This window comes from Chroicocephalus ridibundus, chromosome 7 (genome assembly GCF_963924245.1).
Source record: "Chroicocephalus ridibundus chromosome 7, bChrRid1.1, whole genome shotgun sequence".
Lineage (NCBI taxonomy): Eukaryota > Metazoa > Chordata > Aves > Charadriiformes > Laridae > Chroicocephalus > Chroicocephalus ridibundus.
The window spans coordinates 31324279-31349429 of NC_086290.1; the positions used below are offsets into that span (position 1 = coordinate 31324279).

A 25151-nucleotide genomic window follows, 5' to 3' on the forward strand; every position below is an offset into this window, starting at 1 on the left:
ATCCTGATTGCACGGTCACTTTTTGCCAAGTTACATGTGTCAGGAATGTTACATCATAGATCTGTAAATGATAATCTTATCTTAAAGGGAAGACTTAGTCTTCATGGTTTCTATGTAAAAATGCAATATACTCAAAATTACCATGTTTATCTTCAAGCAGGAGGTACTTTGAAAAACTTCCAAACAGATACATACATATAAAAAAATAATTTTTATATATATTAAAAAAGGATGATAAAACTAGGTACTTTGAGATTCTGTAGTTCTCATTTCTCATGTTTCAGAATGATCTTAATGGAACAGTACATGCTCTTTTAAACTTCCAGATAGTTAATATTGAAGTCTTGTTTGTGGCATATACATGAAGAGACATAATTTTAAGTAAATGTTACATGTAATGGAGACTCAAAGCAGTAGCTCTTGTAACTCTAAGTGGAATCTTTAAGGGATAAAAATAATTGCAACCGTTTTCTTGCAATAAATTTTCTTTTTTTTTTAATTAAATTAATAATTGTTGAAAACAATTAGGTTTTTGTCATGAACAAGTGCTTGAAAAACTCCTTGTGACACTTTTTCTTCACAGTGCAAAAAAAGTGGAGCAGGGGCTGAAAAGCCCCTCCTACTAGGCATGCACTTAAATTGAGATTCTATGCTTTTTTAAAAAAAATATATATATTCTAACTTTCATCCTTGCAGATTCTCTAAGATTCTCTCTTGATGCAGATTTTCTCCTGATGCAGATTCTCTCCGTCAAGTCACCTGTTTGTCTTTATACTTAAGCTGTTTCACTCTGGTGATTCAGAGCAGCTGTAAACTCAGTTTGCCAGGCCAGTGTTATCTCGGTGAACTGGTGAGACAACCATTAATATTCATTTACCAAGAAATGGAACAGAGAGAAAGCTTGATACTGGTTTGCTTCTGTATTATTTTAGATAGCACCTAGTAATATTATTTTTAAAATTCTTGTTTAAAGTTATTGTATTTTTTTGATAAACAAAAAACAGGCTTTAGGTAGGAGGTTGATTAATGATATTAAAACTTTTTGGAATATTTTACAACTACATGCTTTTTAAAAAGAATATTGACAACAAAGCTCTGTGACCCTGTTGAAAGGGAAATGATAATTCTGGGGAAAAGAATGATAAACTAACACAGGAAACATCACAGCTGATTTTAGTCACTATAGCAACTTTTAGAAATAGTTTTTTAAAATTATATTGCAGGGGTTTATGAAAAATGATGGATACCTTTGCTGAGAGATGAAAATCAGTGCTGGTCTGTGTAGTGCAGGAATGGAAAGGAAGGTAAAGAATTTATCCTTTGTGGAAAAATTTCTAAAGGAGAAAAAAAGTGTAGGCCTTGTGGGCCATAAAAGCTAACCTTCATATTATTTAGGTTATGTCATAAACTACCTAGAATTTTATATAGTTTTTGTAACATACCTGAAGATTGATTGTGGAGTTTAATAAAAAATGGTATTTTTTTGTCTTTTGATTAAAGGGCTTAGTCATAATATTCCAACTTTATATAATTATTAATGCTGTATCAAATTAGTGTATAAGTAAGCATGATTTAATTAGAATATTATTAGCAAAGAGGTTCTATGAAATTCAGATCTAATCTCTTCCATCCTGCTGGAACAGTGTCTTCACAAAAATAAGTTCTTGGATCATTTCTTATCTTCTCCTTATTTTTCTAGAAAACAGGTGAGCATGTCGTAAGTGTCTTTGGCTTCGATTACAATGGTATAGAAAAGAATAAAGAATACAATTTATACATCTGACAAATGTTGAATATCCTGCAAGTTAAAGTTAACTCCCTATGCAAGACAAGCTAACGTTGTTGTGTTGTTGTTGTAGCAGCATCGGTCTTCTGTACACTGGTTTGGCTACAATGCCAAGTACAAAGCCTTTAATTGTGAAGGGATTACTTTGAAGGAGTCTTTTATGACATATAATGCAAGCTTTGCCATGATTTTCTTATTTGAAGGCGCGTATTACAAATGCTTTAATTATTTCAGGCCTTTTACAGTGAATGAATGTAGTAACATTATTAAAAGAACAGTATGCTACATTACTTACAGTTTTGTTACATAGCCATCTGGTTATGGCAAAATATAGGCATTTATGTGAATCTTTTTTCTTTTTTCTTTTCTTGTTAGGAATGAGTGTGCATTTGAAAGCATGCTTTTCAAGTACCATTTGCTTCTCTCTCTTCCTTTACCCTATAAAAAGGCCAATCTTTTTGAATCAGAATTTGGTACAAGGGCAAAGCTTTTCATATGCCTGTGAGATTCATGAAAATAAACATGTTTTCCATAACTTTGCTTATCACAGGTGTTTGTCATGTATTTGTTGCATATGAAGTTCAGTGATTCTTTTGACAACTTGAAATGTTCTGCAAAATTGTATAGTACTCCTGTGTGTTCATGTTTACAGGCTGTACATCTGGCCCAGGCAAGCTTCCAGATTGAGGCCTTTGGCTCCAAATTCATCCTTGACCTCACACTGAATAAGTAAGTGCGCAATTTGAGGTTTCTTTCTTTCCTGCTCTTATTTTCCCTAACTTATGGTACAAGGTCAGAGTACATGAAATCCCAAGATCTGCAGAAAAATATGCTGTTATCCAAGTTTATTAATGCAAAATAACACTGAGCCTTTTTTTAGGTGAGGTGTTATCCGTGCTGACATCCATAACATACATACTTTTAAAATTTATCGCTCATGATAAATAGAGTGTTTTTTAGTAGTGCTTGAAAGGTGTGGATTTTCTTGTGCATTTTTTTACTTATTGATGAATTGTCATGCAGATGTTATTTTGGTTGCCAAACTAGGTGTGTAAGAATATTGTGAGTACTTGTATGAATTGTTTGGCTACTAGTTATCAGATGTTTTGCAGTAAAGATGAACTGGAAACATTTTCCTTCATCCATGCATGATTTTGAAGTTAGGTTGCTCCTGCAGTTCCATCTTTTAAAATATGACACACGGGCTTCAGTGGCTGGCAAAAGATGAGTTAGTACAAAGGCCGGGAATAGCACACAATGGAAGGAGAAAGAAGGCTTGAAGATAACTGGGTGATCTCTAGCCTCTGGAAGAACTATAGTGTAGTGTACAGTGCAAGACTATGGTGTTTTATGAGTATGCAGAGTAATTACAGTGGGATAATCACAATGCATTTATGAAAGGAACCTATATCTAATGGCCTTTAAGCTACAGAGAATTTCTCCTCTTGGTCTGCTTGCTGCTGTTCCTGTTTGCATATCCAGCCAGTAGCGAGACTGAGCACACAATCCCAAGATGGCACTATACATAGGATATGGCTGGTCACGCAGACCATCACAAAGGAAAAACATTGCCTTTACTGGCACCACAGATAATCGCAAACAGCACTGAAGTAAACAAGAATACAAACAGCCTGATAAAGTTCTTCTCCAGCTGATGGGAATTGGAAGTTTGCTAGTGAAACACATGCACCAGCCCTCTTCTGATTCACATGCACGCCCAAATTCTCAGGCTCAAATGTTAACACAGGCTTTAAGATCAGCAAACATTCACGTCTAGGTCTGAGGTCTCTTACTTGGCTTAGACCTTAGGTCTTCCCGGATACAGATCTCCTCATAGTTGTTGACTGACTCTGAAGTTTACTTGCACATCACACCTATGCAGAATAGAGAGCAAAGTCACATAGAAAATACTACAAGTAGGACTCAATAAAAACATAGGACAAACTGCAGTGATAAGGTGGGGGGCTGGACCAAACAAACCCTACTGACTTGCAGCTTACACTAATGACTCTTCTTTTATGCCACTACCTCTCCGTTTTCCCCCCTATTCGTTCCATCCTGATTCACCTTCCCTACCTTTGGCATTTCCCCTGAGCATCCCAATGTTTGCACATTTCTGCAAGCCCCTACATCCTGTAATAAGTTTATTCTTTCCCAGGAGACCCGTGATGACATTGTTTACCACTTCTTATCTGTTCTAAAGTTTTGGTTGAACCTCTTCAAGGCCGTGCCTGAGTGACTCCTTACATGGCCTGTCAGTCAGTGACCTAACAGATAATAACAAAGACCAGGAGGCTTATCTTCTGTTCATTAGGGTTTGTGTGTCTGTGTGTTGGTTGCTTTTCCTTATGCTGAATGGCTGTTAACCAAATACCATCACAAACCCGATAGCCTTACATTCCCCATATCCTTGCAGTGCACCCAACAGCAGTCCAGCCCTGCTGTTTGTCCTTGCTTATTTATAACAACAAATGGTCCATAAAGAAAGTAAATGTACATATTTTCTCCAACTATGGTTGCTTTATCAGCAATCAAGAAATGCAGTGTCTTTCCCTTCAAAAAGAGAAAGGGAGATCACTTGCTGTGCACCTTATGCAAAGAAGTTCTGTTCTTGGGCTATCAAGAATTTTCTGACTGGCTATATGTAAAGTGCAGGGTGTTCAGGTGCCTTACTTGGTATCCCTACCATTTGCCTCTTTATACATTAGGTCTTCTCCTAGCTTCCTAAGTAATTTTTGACTCTCAAACATTTGACTCTCTAGCTGGTTCTGCTCCAGAAAATAATGACTTCAAAAACCTGTCCTACTTTTTGACCTGACATAAGGAGAGCTACCAGGCTGGTGAGGGGTCTGGAGACCAGGTCACATGAGGAGAGGCTTCAGAAGCTGGGCATGTTTAGCTTGGAGGAGGCTGAGGGGAGACCTCATGGCCCTCTACAACTACCTGAGAGGTGGGGGTTGGCCTCTTCTCCCAGGTGAATAATGACAGGACCAGAGGAAATGGTCTGAAGTTGCGGCAGGGGAGGTTTAGATTAGATATTAGGAAGAATTACTTTACTGAAAGAGTGGTCAGGCACTGGAACAGCCCACCCAGGAAGGTGGTTGAGTTACCATCCTTAGAGGTATTTAAGAAATGTCTAGATTTGGCACTTCAGGGCATGCTCTAGTGGCAGAGATTGTAGGGGTTTGGGGTTTTTTTTGTGTGTGTATGGTTGGACTCAGTGATCTCAAAGGTCCTTTCCAACCATGAAGATTCTATGATTCTAAAACCACAAGTCATGAAACTTGTAACATCATAAATTGTAAATACCCACAGACAATGATTGGAAAAAGACCCATTCTTGTGTCTCAGTTATATTAATGCGTTCAGCAAAACGCTGCCTTTTGCTACTATGTTGGATTACAATGAATTGTTGTGGGCATACTGGTATTACTAATGTCTAGTCAGAAGGAAAGGCAGAACAACAGGGCCACAGACTTCAGCTGTTAATGTGCTATTGGCCAAAATAATCCAGTTGCATGTAGAATACGTATTCAGAATTCGGAATACCCTTGAGTATGTTGAATGTATGTTTGTATCAGTTTCTCTAAGGTGAGTTAATGTCACCTACTCTGTGTGTTTATTCTGTGTATTCTGGTTTTGTCCCTGCCTTTTTTATGAAAGTTCTTTGCATATATGAAACTAAAATCAGAGGATAGTTGTTGCCTACACACAGGTTCAAGTTTTAAGTTGTCTTTACCTTTGTTAGAATCTGTGTCGTCGCCTACCTTCTATGTTCCAGTTGCCCTTTTTTTCACAGCAAGTATTGTATGCAGGACATGAAGAAAATTGGATATTCACTTTCATTAATAACTGTCAAGATTTTGTAAAAAAAAAAAAAAAAAAAAACAGGTGGCAATTTGAAAGTTTCTGGAGCATTTTACTGTACATTTTTACTTGATGTTTTCTATCTTGCTATAGCGCAACAGCGCAAACAGCTTGAAGGAAATACAAGCCCATCAAACCTGTTGAATTCAGTGTGCAGAGAAGTTGAAATGTAAGATTCGTATGGAGTTCGAATGGGTAATAACTTTTCAGTTGCACAAAGCTACCGGTGTTAAAACAGATGAATGTTTAGGACAACAATTTTTTGTCCTAAAAGTCCTTGTTGGCATTTTTTTCTGACACTATGATTCAGGAAAAAAGATTAGTTTTGAACTCTTTAACAAGGTGGGCTGCTCTGAAGTTTCAGACATCTTGCCCCTCGTTACACTTAAACGTTTGACCAATTTCAGGCTGTCAGTGTGATGTCATTGATGACAATGCATAATAATTGCAGATATGTGGATTATGGAAATAATTTGATGCAAAAAGTAATACTTTTTCTAATCTGTAATGGATTAAATAACGTTTTCAATTAATGCTCTTAATACAAAAATGAAAGATTATAGGGTTTTAGGGGTAACGATTAATCCCGTTTGAGAAGTTCAACTTTTTATAGTTCAGATATGATTGTCTGCCCAACTCAATAAATTCCTTATGCAACAAGTAACATGTAGCATTGTCTTAAAACCCAATTTTTATATAAAGAGCCTTGAAAAGTGTTCATTACTTTCAGTAAACTTGTATTTTTGTCTTCAAACAATACTGCCAGTTCATTTGTTGTAACAATGTATTTGAGTAATAATCCTAATGTATCTGAACAACTTCTTATTTTTTCATTTATGTAATATATACATAAACGTCTGAGGTGCTACCAAATTACTTTTTAATGATGTCTTTTCCACCAGCATATAAAAGGCTTTTAAGCTGCTGTTTTTCTGTTGAAGGACAAGCGTTACTTCAGGTAACTCTTATGTCCTGTTTAAAGCTAGCAGTCTTTATGTTCTGGTGTAGTACTAAAACACATTAAAGAGCAGTACTGCAAAAGCAGGGAATTAAAAATGTCTACTTGCTGTTTTTTTAGTGATGAGGGAAGTTGGCTATATTGTCTGGCAATTTTCAGCTGATGGTCTAGCACCAGTCTCTGAATAAAGGGAGCTCTTCCAGCACTGGGGCTGGGGCCGTGCTAGAGCCTTCCCCCACTGGTACTGTGGTGGCTGGGGGGCACATACATGGAATGGGGAATTAGGTACCCGAGCTGGACAGGAATGGAAGGTAAAAACCAGAGACAAAAACTTATCTCCCTTCCTACTGAAAACTTCCCTCAAAATATAGGATTTTGGGGGAAGGGGAGAGAAAAATATCACCAAAACCAGCCTGTATTTTTCATCTTTTTCTTTCTTTTCCCTGTAGAAGTCCACCTTTCCAGGAAAATCTGTTTCCAGGAAAATGGATTTTCTTTTCGATGAAGAGATCATTTTGGCATATCATGCCAAAATCTAGCAACTTTGACATGAACTAAAAAACAAACAAACAAACACCCTACCACTTTTCCACATTTGGCTGTAACATGACTTAAATATTTGAGATATTAAAACATGATGACTCTTGCGAGCAGTGAGTCTCTTATGTGAAGTGCAGCATTACAGCCAACATATTACAGCCGATTTTATCCATCAGTTTAAAACTTATAATTGTTCTGTAGTCTTTGTGGTGTATGTTTCTGTAGGGCTGAATTTAATTTGAAACTAGTCCCAGAGGAGATTACATTGTTAGCATAATTTAAAAAACAGTAGGGCAGTAACTGGATTATTTGAGAATCTGTCTAATTCTTGTTTTTTCTCAAAATTCTTTTTTAATGGAAATGGGAAAACTAGTCACAGTTTTCTAGAAGGAAACTTCAAATATTTATAACATTTTCTTAAATAAAAGCTTAAACGTTTAGGGTACCGAATAGATCGTGTAAGATACACAGGCTGTGTAATTAAATGTGATATTACTGTGTCAAGTTTAAGTCTAGTCAGCTTTTTAAAATTTGTTACAGATGAGTTGCAAAGAACTCAGTGTTAGCATTTTACAAGAATGTGTGTGTACTCGTGTGAGTAAGTGCAGTCTTGAGCGTCTCAGTGGTAGATAACAGAGCTGTACTGCCTCATTTGCCACTCTCAGAACTGGACGCGATCTATTAAAAATTATCGTTTGCTTCAGTGGACATTTCACTTGCAAAAAGACTTAAGAGACAGATTCTAAAAACCTCTGCACGTTTTCACACATATTAATGTGTGAAAAAAGCTTTCTTGTTTTCTTTTTTTTAATTATAAAAACCTGATGGTTGAAGAAGCTCACTCTCAATTACTGTGTTCAGCTGTAAATTAGAAGCATTAATTATAAGTAATATTTCAGTTACTCGGTCTTCTCTTAATATTTTGTTTCTGTAATTTGACGTGTTTCGTACAATTCTCTTCAGGTATTTTTTTCCATCACTAGGTTACACATTTTTATCAAAATCTTAGTATTTTGTATTATTATGTGTATGCACATTTGCACGTTCAATAATATGCACTGTCTAGTGTTTTACTCATTCACTCTTTCAGTACAGTAGAAGGCAGCACCAATCCTGTCATTGCACTCTTTGCTCAATGTCTCAAATTTCCAGCTCCTTGCCATCTGCCTCTTTCATTCCTGCTAGAACTTTCCAGATCAGTCCTTTTAATATTTTTCCTCTTTTTTGATCTCATTTTTCTTCATCTCATCCCCTTATCTTTAGCAAATATTTATAAAAGAAAAAGAGTGTATGTGTGTCTGCTTCTGTATATGTTTTGTAGGGGAGAATTTATAACTCTAGCCATAGAAATTAATGTTGCAGTCCCTGCCTTTGTCGTAATTAAATAATGTCCATATGCCTGCTGTGCAATGCATGAGTAGAGTTGTGCTCCATAAAATGGCTATCAATAAAGTCATTGACTGCAGAGTTTATTTCAACAAGACTGTAAGAAACTCAGCATAGTCTAACTTGTTCGAAATTCCATTTTTTTTAACTTTTTTTGGCCTTTTTTTTTTTTTTTGGCCTTTTTTTTTTTTTTTGGCCTTTTTTTTTTTTTTTGGCCTTTTTTTTTTTTTTGGCCTTTCTGGCCTTAAGACCTTACAGAAAAGAAATCTGAGGGCCATTGAAAACAATTATACTAACTCTGGTTTATGAAATTCTGGTGTCACAGATCACTGGGTGCTGTGAAAACTCCCTGAAAAATTCCTACATGTGTATTTGCAGTCAAACAACATACTAAGAGTTGTCTGACTTGATGCATCTGTTCCTAGGTTATGTTCGTACTCCTTGCTCACATGTAGCCACTGTAACGTGTCAGTGGTAAAGAGCTGTTACCTTTTGAATCTAGTAGATTTTTTGGCCTGTTTCTGAGATGGTCCAGTCTTGTCAATAGTGAGATCTTTATGCTGAAGTGAATTACTGGGATCTCAGATTCTATTACAGTCAGGCTGAAATATTTGCATTTGGAGCTAGTATAAAGCCTGTGTATACTTGACATATGATTAATTAAGTTCATCAAACTAGCTCCTAAGAGTCTATAGCACTGAGTTTAACTCGATTCAATGACAAAGCTAAAATTGTGCAATGTAGTTCATCATGGAAGCATGGATTAAGGGAAGCAAAATAAACTTTTAGTTTGCTGGAGTAACAAAAATGTATCTCTGATTCTGCTATAGTTGTTAATCTAATCTGAAGGTGGTCAAGTCAGCTCTCTGTAATTATAAACAAACCAATTTCACTAGTTTTAGTATGAGAAGGAAAATAAAATAATTTAAAAAACCCACACCTGCATCTGGTTGGATTTTTTCTTCATAGTAAGAATTGGTTTGAATTGGGCCGTTAATTCATTAGATACAGAGTATCAGAACATGTAGAGCATTCGTGAATTCTTTGAGAAGAAACCAACGTTTCTTTTGTATATAAAAAACCCCTTGCTTTAAGTGAAGGAAGCTCTGGCAGATATGATTACCCTTGAATGAGACCATTCTGGCAAAGACAGATGGCAACCCTCAACGTTACACTACATGTTAATAAAATTCTTATTGATAATTCAAAACTATCTGTTTTCCAAGCTGGTCATGAAAGAAAGGGATCAATTAAAATGCAGTACTGAATGAACTTGAACAGTTCTTTAAATGAAATCCTTATTTTGTCAATTGCTCTTCTAGGAAAGTTCTGTCGTAGCAAATCACATTGAGGTATTTTCCATGACACAGTACTCATGTCTTCTGTAATATTGTCTCGCTGTTCATTTCTTCATATCCTTTTACATAGCACTTTTTAAAGTGGTATCATCTTCAGTGCTATGGTAAAGGAAAATAGAAAATATAGCAGAAACTGAGCAACATAATGTTCTTAATATTCTGGAGAATGCTTCAAGTTCCTACTTTAAAAATGCCTGCTGAAGTACCCATTAAAATATAGCATGCTGTGTTCTCAGATGGAGGACTTCAGGACTTAACTAGAGAAAAGATCATGAAGAATTTGTTGTGTGAACTCCCTTGAACTGACTCAGGGTTTCTTGCACTGAGGAAGGCAGACTGATCCAGAAAAGAATCTGGAGCATTTTCTGCACCATTCTATATGACTTCAGAACATGCTTTCCTGTCAGTCTTTTCTGGAGATCTTTCCCCATTTGAGGACCTCTTAAAAATACCTAAAACATTATCTACATAATTTCAGTTTAATAAATTTGTTGTCAGGTCATCCTTTTCTCTACCTGAAAGACAAGCCAAACAAAAACAAACACTGAGCAAGACTATGCAAGAAGTGATTTTTAAATAAGCATACTGTTTACTGTTATAGAATCATTATGGTAACAATAGCGGAAGTGAGCGGGGACTTTCTTTGATTCCATAGTTAAGAAAAAGTTGACCTATATATCTGCATCATCAGTTGTTTCTTTTAATTGCTTGGAAACACAGATGCTTGACCCACAGTATCACGTTTGAATTTTTAAGCTCATTCAAGATAATATAAGAAAAAGTAGTGAAACCTTGCTGAATATTTGCAGTATATATATTCCTTGGAGACACTCTTGTCAGAGCAGCTTCAAAGACAACAGCCAAGTAAAGACTACTGTAAATACATGCTAGAAACTTAATAATAAATTCCAGTAAGAACAGTCAATTCAACAAAGCTTGTGGATATAATTGAAACTGGTAATAGAAACAAGGTTATAGATGGCCTTTTCATTAGATGGCAGTGTCTTGATGATCTGACAAAATGCTGTAGCAAGGTCTTAATTTGTTTTTCACATCTTTATGTGCTACTAAACTGTATCTGTCAAATGGACAAAAACATCTGATGGGTATTCTGTTAAGTAATTCCACTAAACTAGGTTGCTCAGACACTGGTACTGAGCTTGAATCATTCCAGAATACTTAAAAATTAATAATAAATTATTAAAAAATAATAATAAATTGGTAGTCCAATTTTCTGCAGGCTGTGTCCAAGGTTCCTGGAAGCTAACTTGATTACTTGTGTACGAGATATCTTTTAGTCATTTCATAGCCTTTACCTACGCGAATCAATTCTTTTCATCAGGGTAGCTAGGTGCCAGCTGCTGTAAGCCACTTCTCACACTGCAGTTCTCCTGCTAATGAAAACAGCAGCAGTGAAATATGTGCCAGGGAAGTAGATGTGAGTTCTTCAGAAAGCATCTGCTGCTTGCTTTAACAGCTGGCCTGTGTCTTCAAAGGCAGCAGCTGCTGGGAATGGCATATCCCCAGGCATATCCCTGCTGCATCTCTCAGTGTAACTCAGATAGAAGAGCTGGTGGTGCAGGACAGCTTAATAAAAACGGTTACCAATGATAAACTAGGCAGGGTCCTGTAGGAAAGGACACAGCAGTCTAAAATTATTTTTTTTTCATGAGTTCATTCGGCATGTTGCAATTTGATTTGTTCATTTTAAGGTGTCATACTAATGTGTCATTAGCCTAAATATGCTTTTGTTTGATGCCATCGTGACTTACACAATTGTTTCAATTAAAGCTTGCACTGTTTCTGGTGTTCATAATATTGTAAATCATATTTGCTGTACTGGATGCATTTCTGCTCAATGAAAATGTAAATGGATCAACTGAAAGGTGACAAAATACAGTCCAGTGTCGACAATGCACAAATGTTTTTTTCTAGAAAACAGGGCTGCCTTTCAGAGATAATTTTAGGCATTCTGTGAATGATAATGAAGGAAGAAGAGTTATTTTGTGATGCAGGGAACCCTACTTTGTGCATGAATTCTGTATCGTTCTTCAGGCATCTGTACTTCTATATGAGCTCTTAATCAGTGCGTTCCTAGCCTTTCTTTTTGATGTCACTTGCATAAAGGATCCCATCGCACTTACTGGTGAAATTGCAGTGCTCTTCTATGTTTCTGTCTTTCATGTTGGAAAAAATGTTTGAAAGTTATTTTGTTTAAGCCATGTTGGAAAAGGCCTGCAAACATAATGTCCCCCATCCATTCGTCCCACTTCCCCTGAGTAAGATCATGTTTTTCTCAGATTAGCAATACATATTGAGAGATTTCTGGCTGGTTGGAAGTAAGGTGTTCTTGAGGATGTTTGGTGGTTGTAGACAGACACTTGAAATAGTGAAGTGATACAAGGTACCTGGCAAAAATTGGGAACCTACCGAGGTAGAGGCATACAGTTTAAGGAGAAGCTGACTGATTTTTTTTCAATGGACAATTCAAAATTCTTGCTGGTCTCTGGGAAATGTTAAGAGAAAAATGCCCGTGCAGTACGTTGGTGGTTATGTGTGACAAGCTGAGGAACATAATATGACTAATAATGACCAGAAACTGGTGTTAAATACCCTGTTACAGTGTAGCATGAGAATGGGTTTGTGAAAGACAATAGCCTTATAATTTGGATTTTCTGCTTCAGCTTCTAGGTGGTAGATACTGTGTTGCATTTGTCAAAAGGGTAGTTCACAAATTGAAGGTGCGTTTTGTTTATAGCATGGCATTTGGGAAGTATATCGTGAATAGCAGGCCTCAATTTTCTTTGTAGGGAATTTGTTCAATATGGAGAGTTTCATCAATGTACCTTGTATCCAGCAGATCCCACAGGACAGTAACATTGGAAAGTCAGCAATGAGAGAAGTGTAGAGTCTACTGGAAAAGCCACTGTCTCCTGCGTCTGTGCTTTATACTTGTACTGTATATGTAGAAGTATTCCATCATAAGCGTGTCATGTTAGATATCCTATCGTGTGGGACATTGTATTTACTACCTGAATCAGGAATCCCTTTGCAGTTGGAAGTAATGAGAAGCTAAAGAATGGAAAAGGTTGGCAGATGAAGGACACAACTGGGTTACAACAGTTGTTCAACCAAAATCCAAGAAAAGAGCCCTGAGCTCTGGAAGGATTCTGCAAAGGGTGGACTAAAGAAATTTTGAGCAGCTCTTATGTCACATGAAATGAGATAAATCTAAGAGACAAATGCTGTAATTAATCTACAGTTAGTTGTGAGTCAGTAGACACAGTGGGAAACCACCTACTGCAAGTCTTACAAGATGCCAAAGGCACTAGATAGCACTGAAAGCAGTTCTGAGATCAGTTGTGTAAGGTTACTAGAAGGCAAAAAATGAGGGTGTGAGAGTGTGAGCATGATTTGAAAATGGGTAGATAAATGCTGATCCTGGAATTGGTTGGAGGAAACCAAATGGTCTCCGAGAATCCAAGCAGAAGTGTCTGTAAAAATCTGAATCTGGTCAAGGCCCTTTCAAGCTGAGCATAGTTCCAGGGTTTAACTATCCTAAGTGATTTTTTTAAACTTACATCTGATAAAAGTTTTCCATTTTCCTACTTGTGTCAGTTACCTCTAGCCTTGTCTATAGCATGCCATTAAGTACTGAGGACAGCAGTCCTTATGCTTCATAGTAAGTATGAAAAATGCAAAGAAGAAAAGGACATTATCAACACTGAAGTTTAATTGCTTTGTATATGTAATCCTCTTTAGAAGCTTCAAGCCTTGCCACATTGAAGAAGTGAATGTTTGCATTGTAGTCAAGTGCTTACACTATTTATAAAGCATTTGTGTTCTTGTACAGAAAATTTATAGCTTACTATGATACAAATAGAGAAAGTTAAAATTATTTTATGCAACTGAATTTATTTTTAAATCTGCACTTAAAAAACGTATCTATGAAATATTGCTGTCAAAATGAAGGTTAAGACAAATGACGAGACTTCAGTAATTATTCATGGCTATTAGTGTTGGTTTTGCAGGCACAGTGTGCCCATAATGTGGTCTCTGAGTTCCATGAAAAAGGACTTTTAAGACAACCACTGGTAACAGACTTCTGCAGGATCTTCTCTGATAAATGTAGTGCCTGATAAATGCAGCATGAAGAATTGATTTTATGAGCCAGTAGTCACAGAGTTAAAGTGTTATCAAGATTGCTAATAGCCTAATCTGAGTTTGAGGTACCCATTATCATAAGTTGTTGTTCGTTGTGAATTCCCATCAGAGCTATTTTGTTAGACCAGGCTTCCATAATGAGAATGGTTTTTATTCAGAGCAAGAATATTTATGTTTTGATATATATAACACTACCAGATCCTTTAATGCTGTTTTTGGTTTTTTGGTTTTTTTTTGTTTTTTATTTTATTTTGAAGAATACAGGCTCTTAGAGGCTTGAAAAATGATGAGAATTATGGATCATATGAAATAAAATGCTAACCTTGCTTATATGATGGGGCCAGTTAACATATTTAACTGCTTTGCTCTCCCTGGGCTGCTATACTGCAACCCTGATTATAATGGAGTGAGAGGTGAATGGGGCATTGAAGTTCTCCCAGGATGTGTATAAGCTAGCAAATTTAATTTAAGAAAAATGAAACTTTAACTGTAAATTATAACATATGAGAAACTTTTATGCTTCAGGAATTTGTCTTGCCAGAGTTAGGAAAAAAAATAAGAGTGAGAAAAGAATCTGAGAAAAAAAAGTGAAAGGAAGAAAAGGGGTAGTATGGTGTTCTTTTCTGTGCATTGTTTTTTTTTTTTTTAAAGAACATTACTGGTTTTGGAAAAAATTGAGTATTTGCAGTTGTGAAAGTGAGGTACAGGCAAAGTATACACTCTTGTCTTCAGAACAATCATTTTATGTATTTGTTCAGCCTTACATATACCCTGTTTAAGTTTCAGACAAAATATAAAACTTATTTGAAAACAATAATGAACTAAACATACATTTTGTCAGTACCAGTTACTGGCAGCAAACAGAGTTCTAAAGCCATGGGATATTTTTTTGCATATTTAAAAGGCTGATAATCTAATTGTAAAGCTAAAATACAGGGGATTAGACTGCAGAATGAAATTCCCCCTTCAATAACACTGACTTCTAGTGTACCAGCAAGCCATTTACTGGACACAAGCTGCTTGATTTTTTTAAACTAATTTACAAGAAAAAAAAAATGTTTTGAAGATTCTAACAAAAAAACTCAAACCCACCCATAGCAGTACAAAGAATATTCAGATTTTTGTCATCTTGATTTTTTCCTTTCTTTGACAGTGACTTATTATCTTCCAATTATGTGGAGATTCATTATGAAGATGGGAAACCGAAGTTTTCTAAGGTATTGTGCTCTTAAAATGTGTCAGAATGGTCTTTCTAAAGGAATTATACCAATAAATTGTTAAAAAAAGAAAGTTTTGCAAGACTCTAAACTGCCAGAAGCCTTTTTCCACACCTACAAGGTAACTGTGATCTCATCTTGTAAGGATACCTCAGTAATGCAAGAAGAACTGTACAAAAAAGGAAAGCTGTGTGTTGGAGTGAGGGGTAGGCAGTGGTTGGTGGTAGCAGTGAAGATCATCCAGATACTGCCAGAACAATTACATCTTGTAAAATGTAGGGGGTGGAAGGGTTTAAGTCACCGTGAGTATAGTCTTCGTTAATTATTTACATGTCCTTAGCACAAAGTGCAAGGGGAAGTGATAATGGTAATATAGGACATTCAAACAAACCAAAAAAACTTGCCGTGACTTTTCTTTGCAAGAATTATACAGTTGTGAAACAGTAAATGAAAAACTTAACTCCAGAGGCTAAGGTTTCAGTTATTACAAAACCAGCATATTGCTTGACATCCAATTAATTACATTTGTCAAACTAACTCCCAAATTGAATTCAGTGCCATAGGCTATTGATCCAAAGACAAAGAGATTAAAGTTATGCAAGATAGTTCAGTCCTCACTAATGGAACCAGATCAGTCTTTTTGTTTGTTGTAGTAACAAAATGAGGACTGGTACGTTCCTAGGAAGGTTATAAACTCTATTTTCAGGGAGCGGCTTTTTCATATTTGGTATGAATGCTGGAATATTTGTTGTGAGCTTATTACATGTGAAATACCTCTCTATTTAGAGTGGAAGGAAGCAAACATTCAAGTTGCATTTATGCCTTCAGCAAGTTGGGACTGTTGTTTGTCCAAGTATTAGGTGTCTAGTTTATTATTTTGCCCTCGTTATAGAGAATCTCAAATAAAACATTATATCTCAGATCAGGGCAAAATTAAGCAATTACATTGCAGTATAATTATTGCAATATACTGTTTTGTTTTCTTCCACTGAAGAAGAAAAATAGTTTCATGTAACGTTCTAAGGAAGTTGTTTCATTAAGACTCAGTACTCTGCAGAATAGGCAAAAATGCTAAATGATGCAAGAAAACAATTCCCTCTGGCATTTAGACAAGCTCATGCAATTGTCAGCTGCAGCACTGGCATTGAGCAGTGCGGTTGCTGAATCATGAATCTGACTGGAAAATTATATTAGAACTTTAGACTCAGCAAATGGACTACCTTTGCATGCTGCAGTAACTTGATCCAAACTTCCTAGGGGATGTTTTTTGAATTGATTTATTTAGAAACAATAATAGAGCTCCTGAGGTCACATTAATCTGTAAAAGGCTTCATTATAAGTTCAGAGAATATACACACAATTTGTGTAGGAGATCAAATAAGGACTGTATCTTGGTCTTTTGCAGTGTTTTCTAATCCTTTTTTAGACCTGAATAAGTAAAAGATTGTTTTGTTTCCTGACGTGGATGTAAAGAAGTGAGATCTTGATGAAAAGTATTGCATTTTCTAGAAAGGGATAGTTTATTACAAGAGTGAAAACAATGAAGAGCAAACAGCAATTGCTTTACTTGGATGACCATCTTCTAAAAAAAATTCTTGAAAAGTTACTTGTGTGAGAAAGACAATAACGATTAAGTTGTTAAAAAGCATGGCTTATGCATTCTTACTGATGGAAAGGTAAATATGTAGTGATTGCTTTCTGTGTAGTACTTTGTTTTAATTATGCACAGTAGTCTGTTAGGAATTTCATTCAGAAACTGAATAACTCATTAAATAAGGTGCAAAATGTAAATAATGCTGTGCATTATCTAAACAAAGAGCATTTACATTTTTGATACTTCCTTGATTATAATAATTGCAGAAGGAGTGAGTCCAATATGCTTGTTGGAATTCAGATGACATGACATCAGAATTAAGAATATTTTGATGATGAATGATACGTTTTTCAAACAATGTGTGTGAACCAACCACACTTAAGGGTTTTTAATAAAACTTTTTGAGAATACTTTTTAATTTAGCTGGGATTATTGTTGATAGACATTAAAGACCAACTACTTAAGTGAGGTAAATTAGTATCATTCAGTTTTCCTCATTTTAGCTTCACTGACATATAGCAGCAGAATTTCTGGTATTTTACAGCTTCTAAATTCACTAGATTTCTTTAGAAAAGTAAAAGTAATGCTTTAGAAAGTCCAAGTAATGTTTCTTGGTTTCTTTCTAAACATTCATAGCTTGTACAGTCTGTTAATGTTGCCCTTGATGCTTTGTTTCTGTTGATAGAAAATAAATATGCTCTTCGTGTTTACTCGGTTGAACCATTCCTATGAAGTCAGTTTATTTTACCCTTAGTCATGATAAATAGTCCTGTAAGCCTCTAACACTCTCGTGGAGAAGTGGAAGACTATACACAGAGCTTCACTGCATGCCCATTTGGTAGCACATTTTGCACTAATTCTATTCAGCCTAATCCCTGCATCAGTTGACTGTTAAAATCTTGCAGTGCAGCATTCAGCAGGGCTTCCCTTACTTCATATCATTAGGGCCTTTGAGAACTGAGGTTTTGGATCGCAGTTTTGATAATTTAAATTTTGTTAGTTTTTAAATAAAAGGCAGGACCTTGTTTAAAACGTGACTGCTGACTTCCTTAGAGAAACAAAAATCCTGCCAATCTGGAATCATTTGGGTTTTGCATCTGTTTGGAGTTTTATGCAGTTAAAATCAAGAGTTGACTTTTAGTAGCCTTTTGATATATACAGTAAAAGTGCAACTGTAGACTTTAGTGTTGCTAAACCAGAGTCACTTTCTAGCTCATTCATCATTACTGATGTTGGTACCTACAGTCTAATTATGTAACATGTTAGTTGATAAATTTTTAGTGAGAAAATTGGTAGAATCCAGGTCTAAGGCAAATATATGCCAGGTGATTGATGAACACTGTATCACTTGTAATTTTAACAGACCTGGAACACAACAAGAAGCAATTCAATGCTTATGTAGACTGCTTTACATAATATTTTTACAGAATCAATTTACAGAAAAGAAATGCACTTAAAAAAAAAAGGATAAAGAATGCTGTGACTTCAAAAAAAGAATAACCCATGATATGGCTTGAAGACTTATATAAATTAATCTTTACTGGGCACAGTTTTTCTCTTATAAGAAATTAGGGCTAGTCATTGGTATTTAGTTTAGCAATCACTGCTTTCTCTGAAATTTACATAATGCAAGGTGTTAGATCTTTTTTTCCTTGGTTTTAAGCAAGACATTAAATCGGGATAATTTTGTGCTTGTCATTGTTTGTTTTTTAAACATTATTAGGGCGGAGAGCATTGTTACTACCATGGAAATGTCAGAGGTATCAAGGATTCCAAAGTTGCTCTTTCAACATGTAATGGACTTCAGTAAGTGCATGTTCTCATTTTACAAATGAGGCTATTAACTAATTGTTACTCTTTAATATGATCTCTTAATATGTGAGGGACTGAAACTCTAAAGGCCCAAAGATTTTTGACGTTTTGAAATGCCGGTACCAGCTATGCAAAACTGCTGGTCTTTTGGTGCTGTCCCATGAAAGTTTTGAATATGGTAAGTGCAAATAAATATTTCACCAGATGACTTATGGTAAAGGATAAACAATGATTGTACTTCAGCAGTTTGCATGCTCAATATTCACATATAATTTTGTCAGCCAATAGAAAAATCTTTTTGTTAGATTGTACAAGGAAAAAAATATAAGAAATTAGTCCTCATTAGGATTATTTTCTGTTAAGTGCAACTCAGCTGGTGATTATATTCTGCATGCTTATGTGCGTCTTAGGGATTCCTCCTTCCAAGGTCAAATCTTTAGTCTTTTGGGTGCTTTATCATTGCATTGCCATTACATTCAGTGTTACTTCATTAAAATGTGCATGACCTTTTAAAAAAAATTCTTGGCTTTAGCCACACACAGTAGTAATGAACATACATGGAATTTATTTTAATGTTGATCAGTTTTTCAGCCCTGAGTTTGGTTTTGTCTTGTCAAAAATCATATCCTGAAGTCAAATTAATTGCCATGTAATCCTAAATATCACTTATTTTTCTCCATGTTCTAGTGGCATGTTTGAAGATAGTACTTATTTGTACTTGATAGAACCAGTGGATCTGACCCACAGTACAGTAAGTTTATTTTTATCTAATCTATTTGGTTTGGGGAAAAAGAGCGCTCAAGTAAAAGCAAATAAAAGTATTAGAATAAATCAATAAATGAGTGACCTCTCTCATGCATTTATACGAAAAAACAAAGTTTTTTTTTAAAACACTTGATTGGAATTTATTTAAGGCAAGAAATGTGCAAGTATGAATTACCTAAGATTTTTCTCTGCTTTTCTTAAGTCTTTCTTTTCCTAGTTATTGTTGATCATTTTGATGTTGGGAGTAGACTAATAAGACCATTTCCATAGCAAATGGTTATGGATTGCCAAAAAGCCTTTATCAATTTGCTCTAGTACTTGAACTAAAGGATTTATAAATTCATAAAAGGGATCTCTGGAAGTCGTTTATTCATCCCTCTCTAAATAGTTGCATCAGATTGGTCTTTGACCTACCACGTTTCCGCAAAGAGACCCTCCCCCCAAAAAAACCAAAACCAAAATCCCAGCAAAAATACGCAATATTTTCCTTCAATATGTTATGTATTTCTCATGGAAGTTACAGACCAGTAGCATCCTACCCTTTGAAAAGAATTGCTTGTTTTGGCAGGCTCTGTGGAGGAGGTGTTACGGAAGAAAAGACGGTTGTTTTCTAGAGCAGATACCAAAATGTGATAATCTGGGGCATGTCAGATTTCTAAAGAAAATATGCATTGAAAGTCTTCTCCTTTGTTGAATACACCAACAAGACAGGGTGAAATAATCCTCTTAAAGATAGTGTATTGATTATTTCTTGCATTTTGCAGCAGTTAGAAAGATACATTTTTGTCATAAATAGTAATAGCTGCTTTTCATCTGTGGAAGATTTCAACTAGATATGTACTTTTTAATTTGATTTATTGGAATAAATTGTCTGTGTTCTCTAAGACTACTGCTTTTGAAAGACTTTATTCCAGTCATCTTAAAGACATCTGTGGTACTTCAGTTTTGTAGTGTAGTGAACGTTCTTGAAGCAGAGAGGTTCCATGATTTGTTCAGGATTGCAAATAGATTGCTTTAAATTAGTAATATGCCAAATTGGTACTAAGGTTGCTTGCATTTTATGGAAAAATAATAAAAATTATAAATACTGAAAGAAGTGCCTCACTTCTAACTTGACATTATTAATTAGAAGAAAATGTCACTTATCTTTCTTATCAGGAAAGTAAAAGTAGGCCACATATCATCCAAAGAACTTATGGAACACAAGCCTCCAAGCAGTTGCAGGACCTTGGTATGTTTTTGCTTATGTTATGAATTATTCAATATTGGAAATAATTGTATATATAACTTGAAAAATTTGAATATTAGGCTAACAGTCTGTATAAAATTTAGAAAAACTTGAAAAATAGATACTAACCTGACTTTTTTTACAATTGCAATAAAATTTAGAGTTGTCAAAACACAGCTGAATTGTTTTCATCCATGAAGACCTGTATTGAGCTTTCTTCTGCAAATCCTTTAATTTAATCAGTGATATTAATGCTATTGAGGACATGAGATGGAAGAAAACGTATATTCTAAGCCCAGGTTACAATCTCTTTACCTCCCCTTGCATGCTTTAATTCTAACTTTAGATTTCTAAATGACTTGAGTTTTGGTATGAGATAGTTTACATTTTCTATATTTTAAAAAGTGAACTTTTCAATATCAAAGGTGTTTCTAATTTTGATGATCTTAATCTACTTTTGGTTTGGACAGTGTACAAACGTAGTTTAAAATAATGCCATGAAATTCTTAAATTGTAATTTGTACAGAGACTGAATCTAGTTCTGAATGGCCCTTTCTGTCTGAACTACAGTGGCTGAGGAGAAAGAGAAGAAAGAGAGCAGTGAGTAGAAGTGTGACCCTGAATTAAGACCATTTATAAAACCAAAACCAAGACCACTAATTTCCAGATTTTTTTAATGTTGAGAGAACATAGACTTTAGAAAACAAGCATTTTTGGTAGATTAATATTGTCACATAATACAATTATCAAATGATAAAACAAGATGACTATTCTATAAAAATAGAATCTTTGGAGAAAAGTGGATAAACTTTCTAAAGTGACAGTAATACTATACATCAATTGAATGGAAATTTAGTAGTGAAAATGAGTTTAGAATTTTAAGTTTTGAGTCTGCTTGAGGATAAAGAATAATTTTGAATGAAGTTGTACTACTTTGTAGATATCTGACTTTATTTTCATTTGGCTCGTTAAGTAGCATGATTAAATTAAAAATCCAAATGAGGACGCCCAGAACTGAGTTACTGAGAGAACAGAAGCAGACGGTCCTCATGATCTGCACATGCGTATGTGTCAGTTAGGGCAATTAAGTTAAAGAAGATTAATCTGTATTTCTTCACTGAGTTGCACAATCCACAGCATGTTTTTTGAGGCACGTCTATTTTTAGTAACTTCCTTCCTCATTAAATCTGTGATGAATAGTACGGTAGACCAGGAGTTTTTAGTGTTTGAGATTTTTCTCCTTTGTGAAAATAAGAGAGGAGGGAAGCAGTGGTCGCTTCTGTGCTGAACCAAAAAGAACAGACTCTAAACATTCTTAATGAAGTGAGTCAGATTCTCAGACGGTGTCTCTCATAACTCACTAAGTTACTGGAGCTATGATTATTTACCCTATTTGAACATCTGACCCAGTTTTTACAGGTTTACACACCCTACGTAATACTTATGGGTAATCCTATTAAATCAGCCATTGTTATTTTTGAAAATAACTACATCTTCATGATTTCTCAAACAATTTCTTTAATCTATCAGGTATCTCGTGGTATCTTCGAAGAAATGAAATATCTGGAGCTCATGATAGTCAATGACAATAAAATGGTAAGTATATCAATTCTGTGCTAATCTTCCTTTTGATTATAATTTGTAGGTTAATATACAGCATTGTGCTACGTCAGCAACTTTTCAGTCAAATATTTTGCTTATCAGCAACTGTTACCATTTGTACTGTAAGACACAGTATAGGCCATAATACCCAATAATGTTTAACGTGACGTAAGATTTTCTACAGCAATTATATATTCAATATATATATTTATATTAATTGAATATATATATCCAAAATACATCTGAAACACTTTGGTATCATATGGATAATTTAATATGCCCATGACCAACAAAGTAAAGCAGCAAAACGTTTACGTCCAGAATAAACATGCTAAACATTCTAAAATTACATCCTATCACAGAATCACGAAATTTTTCAGGGTTGGAAGGGACCTCTAGAGATCATCTAGTCCTACTAAAGCAGGATTGCCTAGAGCACATTACTCAGGACTGCATCCAGGCGGGGTCTTGAAAGTCTCCAGAGAAGGGGACTCCACAGCCTCCCTGGGCAGCCTGTTCCAGTGCTCTGTCACCCTCACCGTAAAGAAGTTTTTTCTCATATTTGATCAGAACTTCCTATGTTCCAGCTTGTGCCCGTTACCACTCGTCCTGTTAGTGGGAACCACTGAAAAGAGGCTGGCTCCATCCTCCTTCAACCCACCCTTTAGATACTTGTATGCCATAATAAGGTCTCCCCTCAGCCTTCTCTTCTCCAGGCTAAAGAGTCCCAGCTCTCTCAGCCTTTCCTCATAAGGGAGATGCTCCAATCCCTCAATCATTTTTGTTGCCCTTCGCTGGACTCTCTCCAGCAGTTTCCTGTCACTTTTGAACTGGGGAGCCTTCTTGGCAACAAGGGCACATTGCTTACTCATGGATAATTTACTGTCTACCAAGACCCCCAGATCCTTTTCTTCAGAGTTGCTTTCCAGCAAGTCCACCCCTAACCTATACTGGTGCCTGACATTCTTCCTCCCCAGGTGCAGGACCCTAGACTTGCCCTTGTTGAACCTCGTTAGGTTCTTCTCTGCCCAGGTCTCCAGCCTGTCCAGGTCACGCTGGATGGCAGCACGGCCCTCTGGGGTGTCAGCCACCCCTCCCAGTTTGGTATCATCAGCGAACTTGCTGAGCATACATTCTGTCCCCTCGTCCAGGTCGTTGATGAATATGTTAAACAATACTGGTCCAAGTATTGACCCCTGGTGTTGATCCTTAAGGTATTGATCCTTAAAGTAATGAAGAAAGAGGTCAGAACTTCTTACTTTGAGTTTAGTTTTACTCACTTACATTTGAATGTGGCAAAATATATAGACAAAACTATGTGATGCTTCTTCCTGGCTATTCCACATGTATAAACAGGATTTATAATTAAGTGCAAGATAAGTTTCTTATTCGATTCAGAAAGTGTTTGTCATCTGATTTTAGGGAAAAAAAAAAAAAGAAAAAACCCACTTTTTTTTCCCCTTTTCTCTTGAGGGATGACTGGAAAAAAATCAGACCAATGGAATTTTTAAATCAAATTCTATTGAGAAAACAGTTTCTGCTTATGTTATATGCAAGTAAAATGAACTTTTAAGTTTCTGTAAGAGCTCCTCGCATCTCTCACTCTACTGTGTGTTTTCCCAACGCTTTATGTTGTTGTAGGCTCTTTGTCAATGCTGAGGGATGATTTTAAAGAGCCAGAAATAGCAGATATCAGAACAGGATGCAGTACTTGTTCTAGCGCTGAATAAGATAATACAACCTTCCCTTATCTGTTTTATAAATCTTAGAAGTAGTCTGGATAAAAATAACCTATATTTAATCTGTGTCAATTCAGCAATTTGGGGGGAATTCGAATGGGTGGAAAGAGTAGGACAGAAATTTCTTTAACTGTTTTCACTTGCAAAGCCACCTGGTAGGAGATTATTGTAAGAGTGCTCACGTATTAGTTGTTTAGGGGTTGGGCACAGTAACTGAAGTTATGGACATTTTTTTATCTTGTTTGAGGTCTGTAGTTGGTGTTCCTTATAAAGAGGTCGTATTTCTAAGTCTCTCTGTTTCCTCTGGCCTCCAGTATTACAGACATGCTTAAAGGACAACCATCCTGTTCACTACATTTGTTACAGGCACTAACTGTTGTCTCTTCTCAGGCTTTATTTGTTAGAACTTTAGACCACAAGCATTCAAGATTTTTTTTGCTTCAGAGTTGTCAGTGACTCAGAAGCAGGTAATAACTCTTTTCAAGGAATAAAATGGATATACTTAAGAAAGTGTTCACAATTACAAGTTAAAGCCTGCCAATCCAGGAGCTCCCTAAATGTACTTTCAATGTTTCCTGCTTACCAGTAGAGGTCATATTTCTCCTGCAGGAAGATTCTGTGTTGCAAGAAGTATCTTAAACCTCTTGGGACATTATGTTGTTAAGTGATTAATACTATGTATTTTCAAAAAATTTTCCTTTCCTGTAACACTACAGACACAGCTAAACATATTTAATTACCTTGTTTCACTTTTTACTGACCTAGCTTAATTTCTGTTTTAGGAGCTGTGTTTAAACACATTATGTCATATGGTATTTAAATACTTTCATGAAAATCAGAACATTTTCCAGAGCATATTATTTTACTTTCCACTTCTGGGAGAGTTTGGGATTGGCTCAAAACAAAAAACCAAAGCCACCCTTCCCCCCTCTCCTATTATTTTGTTCTAGTATCATGGTTCCCCAGGGACCAAAGAGAGTCCTGTGATACGGATACTCTGCTCAGTGTAGATCCAAAGTGCCTACTAGCACTGTAACTGAAAGTGCTTTTTTTTGAGAATGGTTACAGGTGAGGGGTCTCTGCAACCCTATGTTGTAGGATCTTTGGGTACTAAAACCTGCTGTGGGTGTGCTGA

The 25151-nt window shown here is 35.8% G+C and overlaps 1 protein-coding gene across 6 annotated transcripts in view; it reads left to right on the top strand.

The window, feature by feature from the left end:
- ADAM23 (ADAM metallopeptidase domain 23) overlaps positions 1-25151 on the top strand; it is a 79546-nt gene that overhangs the window by 11158 nt on the left and 43237 nt on the right. For all 6 annotated transcript variants that reach the window (XM_063340581.1, XM_063340582.1, XM_063340580.1 and 3 more), the window contains exons 3-9: positions 2439-2515; positions 15213-15276; positions 18594-18676; positions 19370-19433; positions 20606-20678; positions 21202-21275; positions 22206-22271. In XM_063340581.1, the coding sequence (XP_063196651.1) occupies positions 2439-2515; positions 15213-15276; positions 18594-18676; positions 19370-19433; positions 20606-20678; positions 21202-21275; positions 22206-22271 (501 nt within the window). The remainder of the gene's footprint in view (positions 1-2438; positions 2516-15212; positions 15277-18593; positions 18677-19369; positions 19434-20605; positions 20679-21201; positions 21276-22205; positions 22272-25151) is intronic.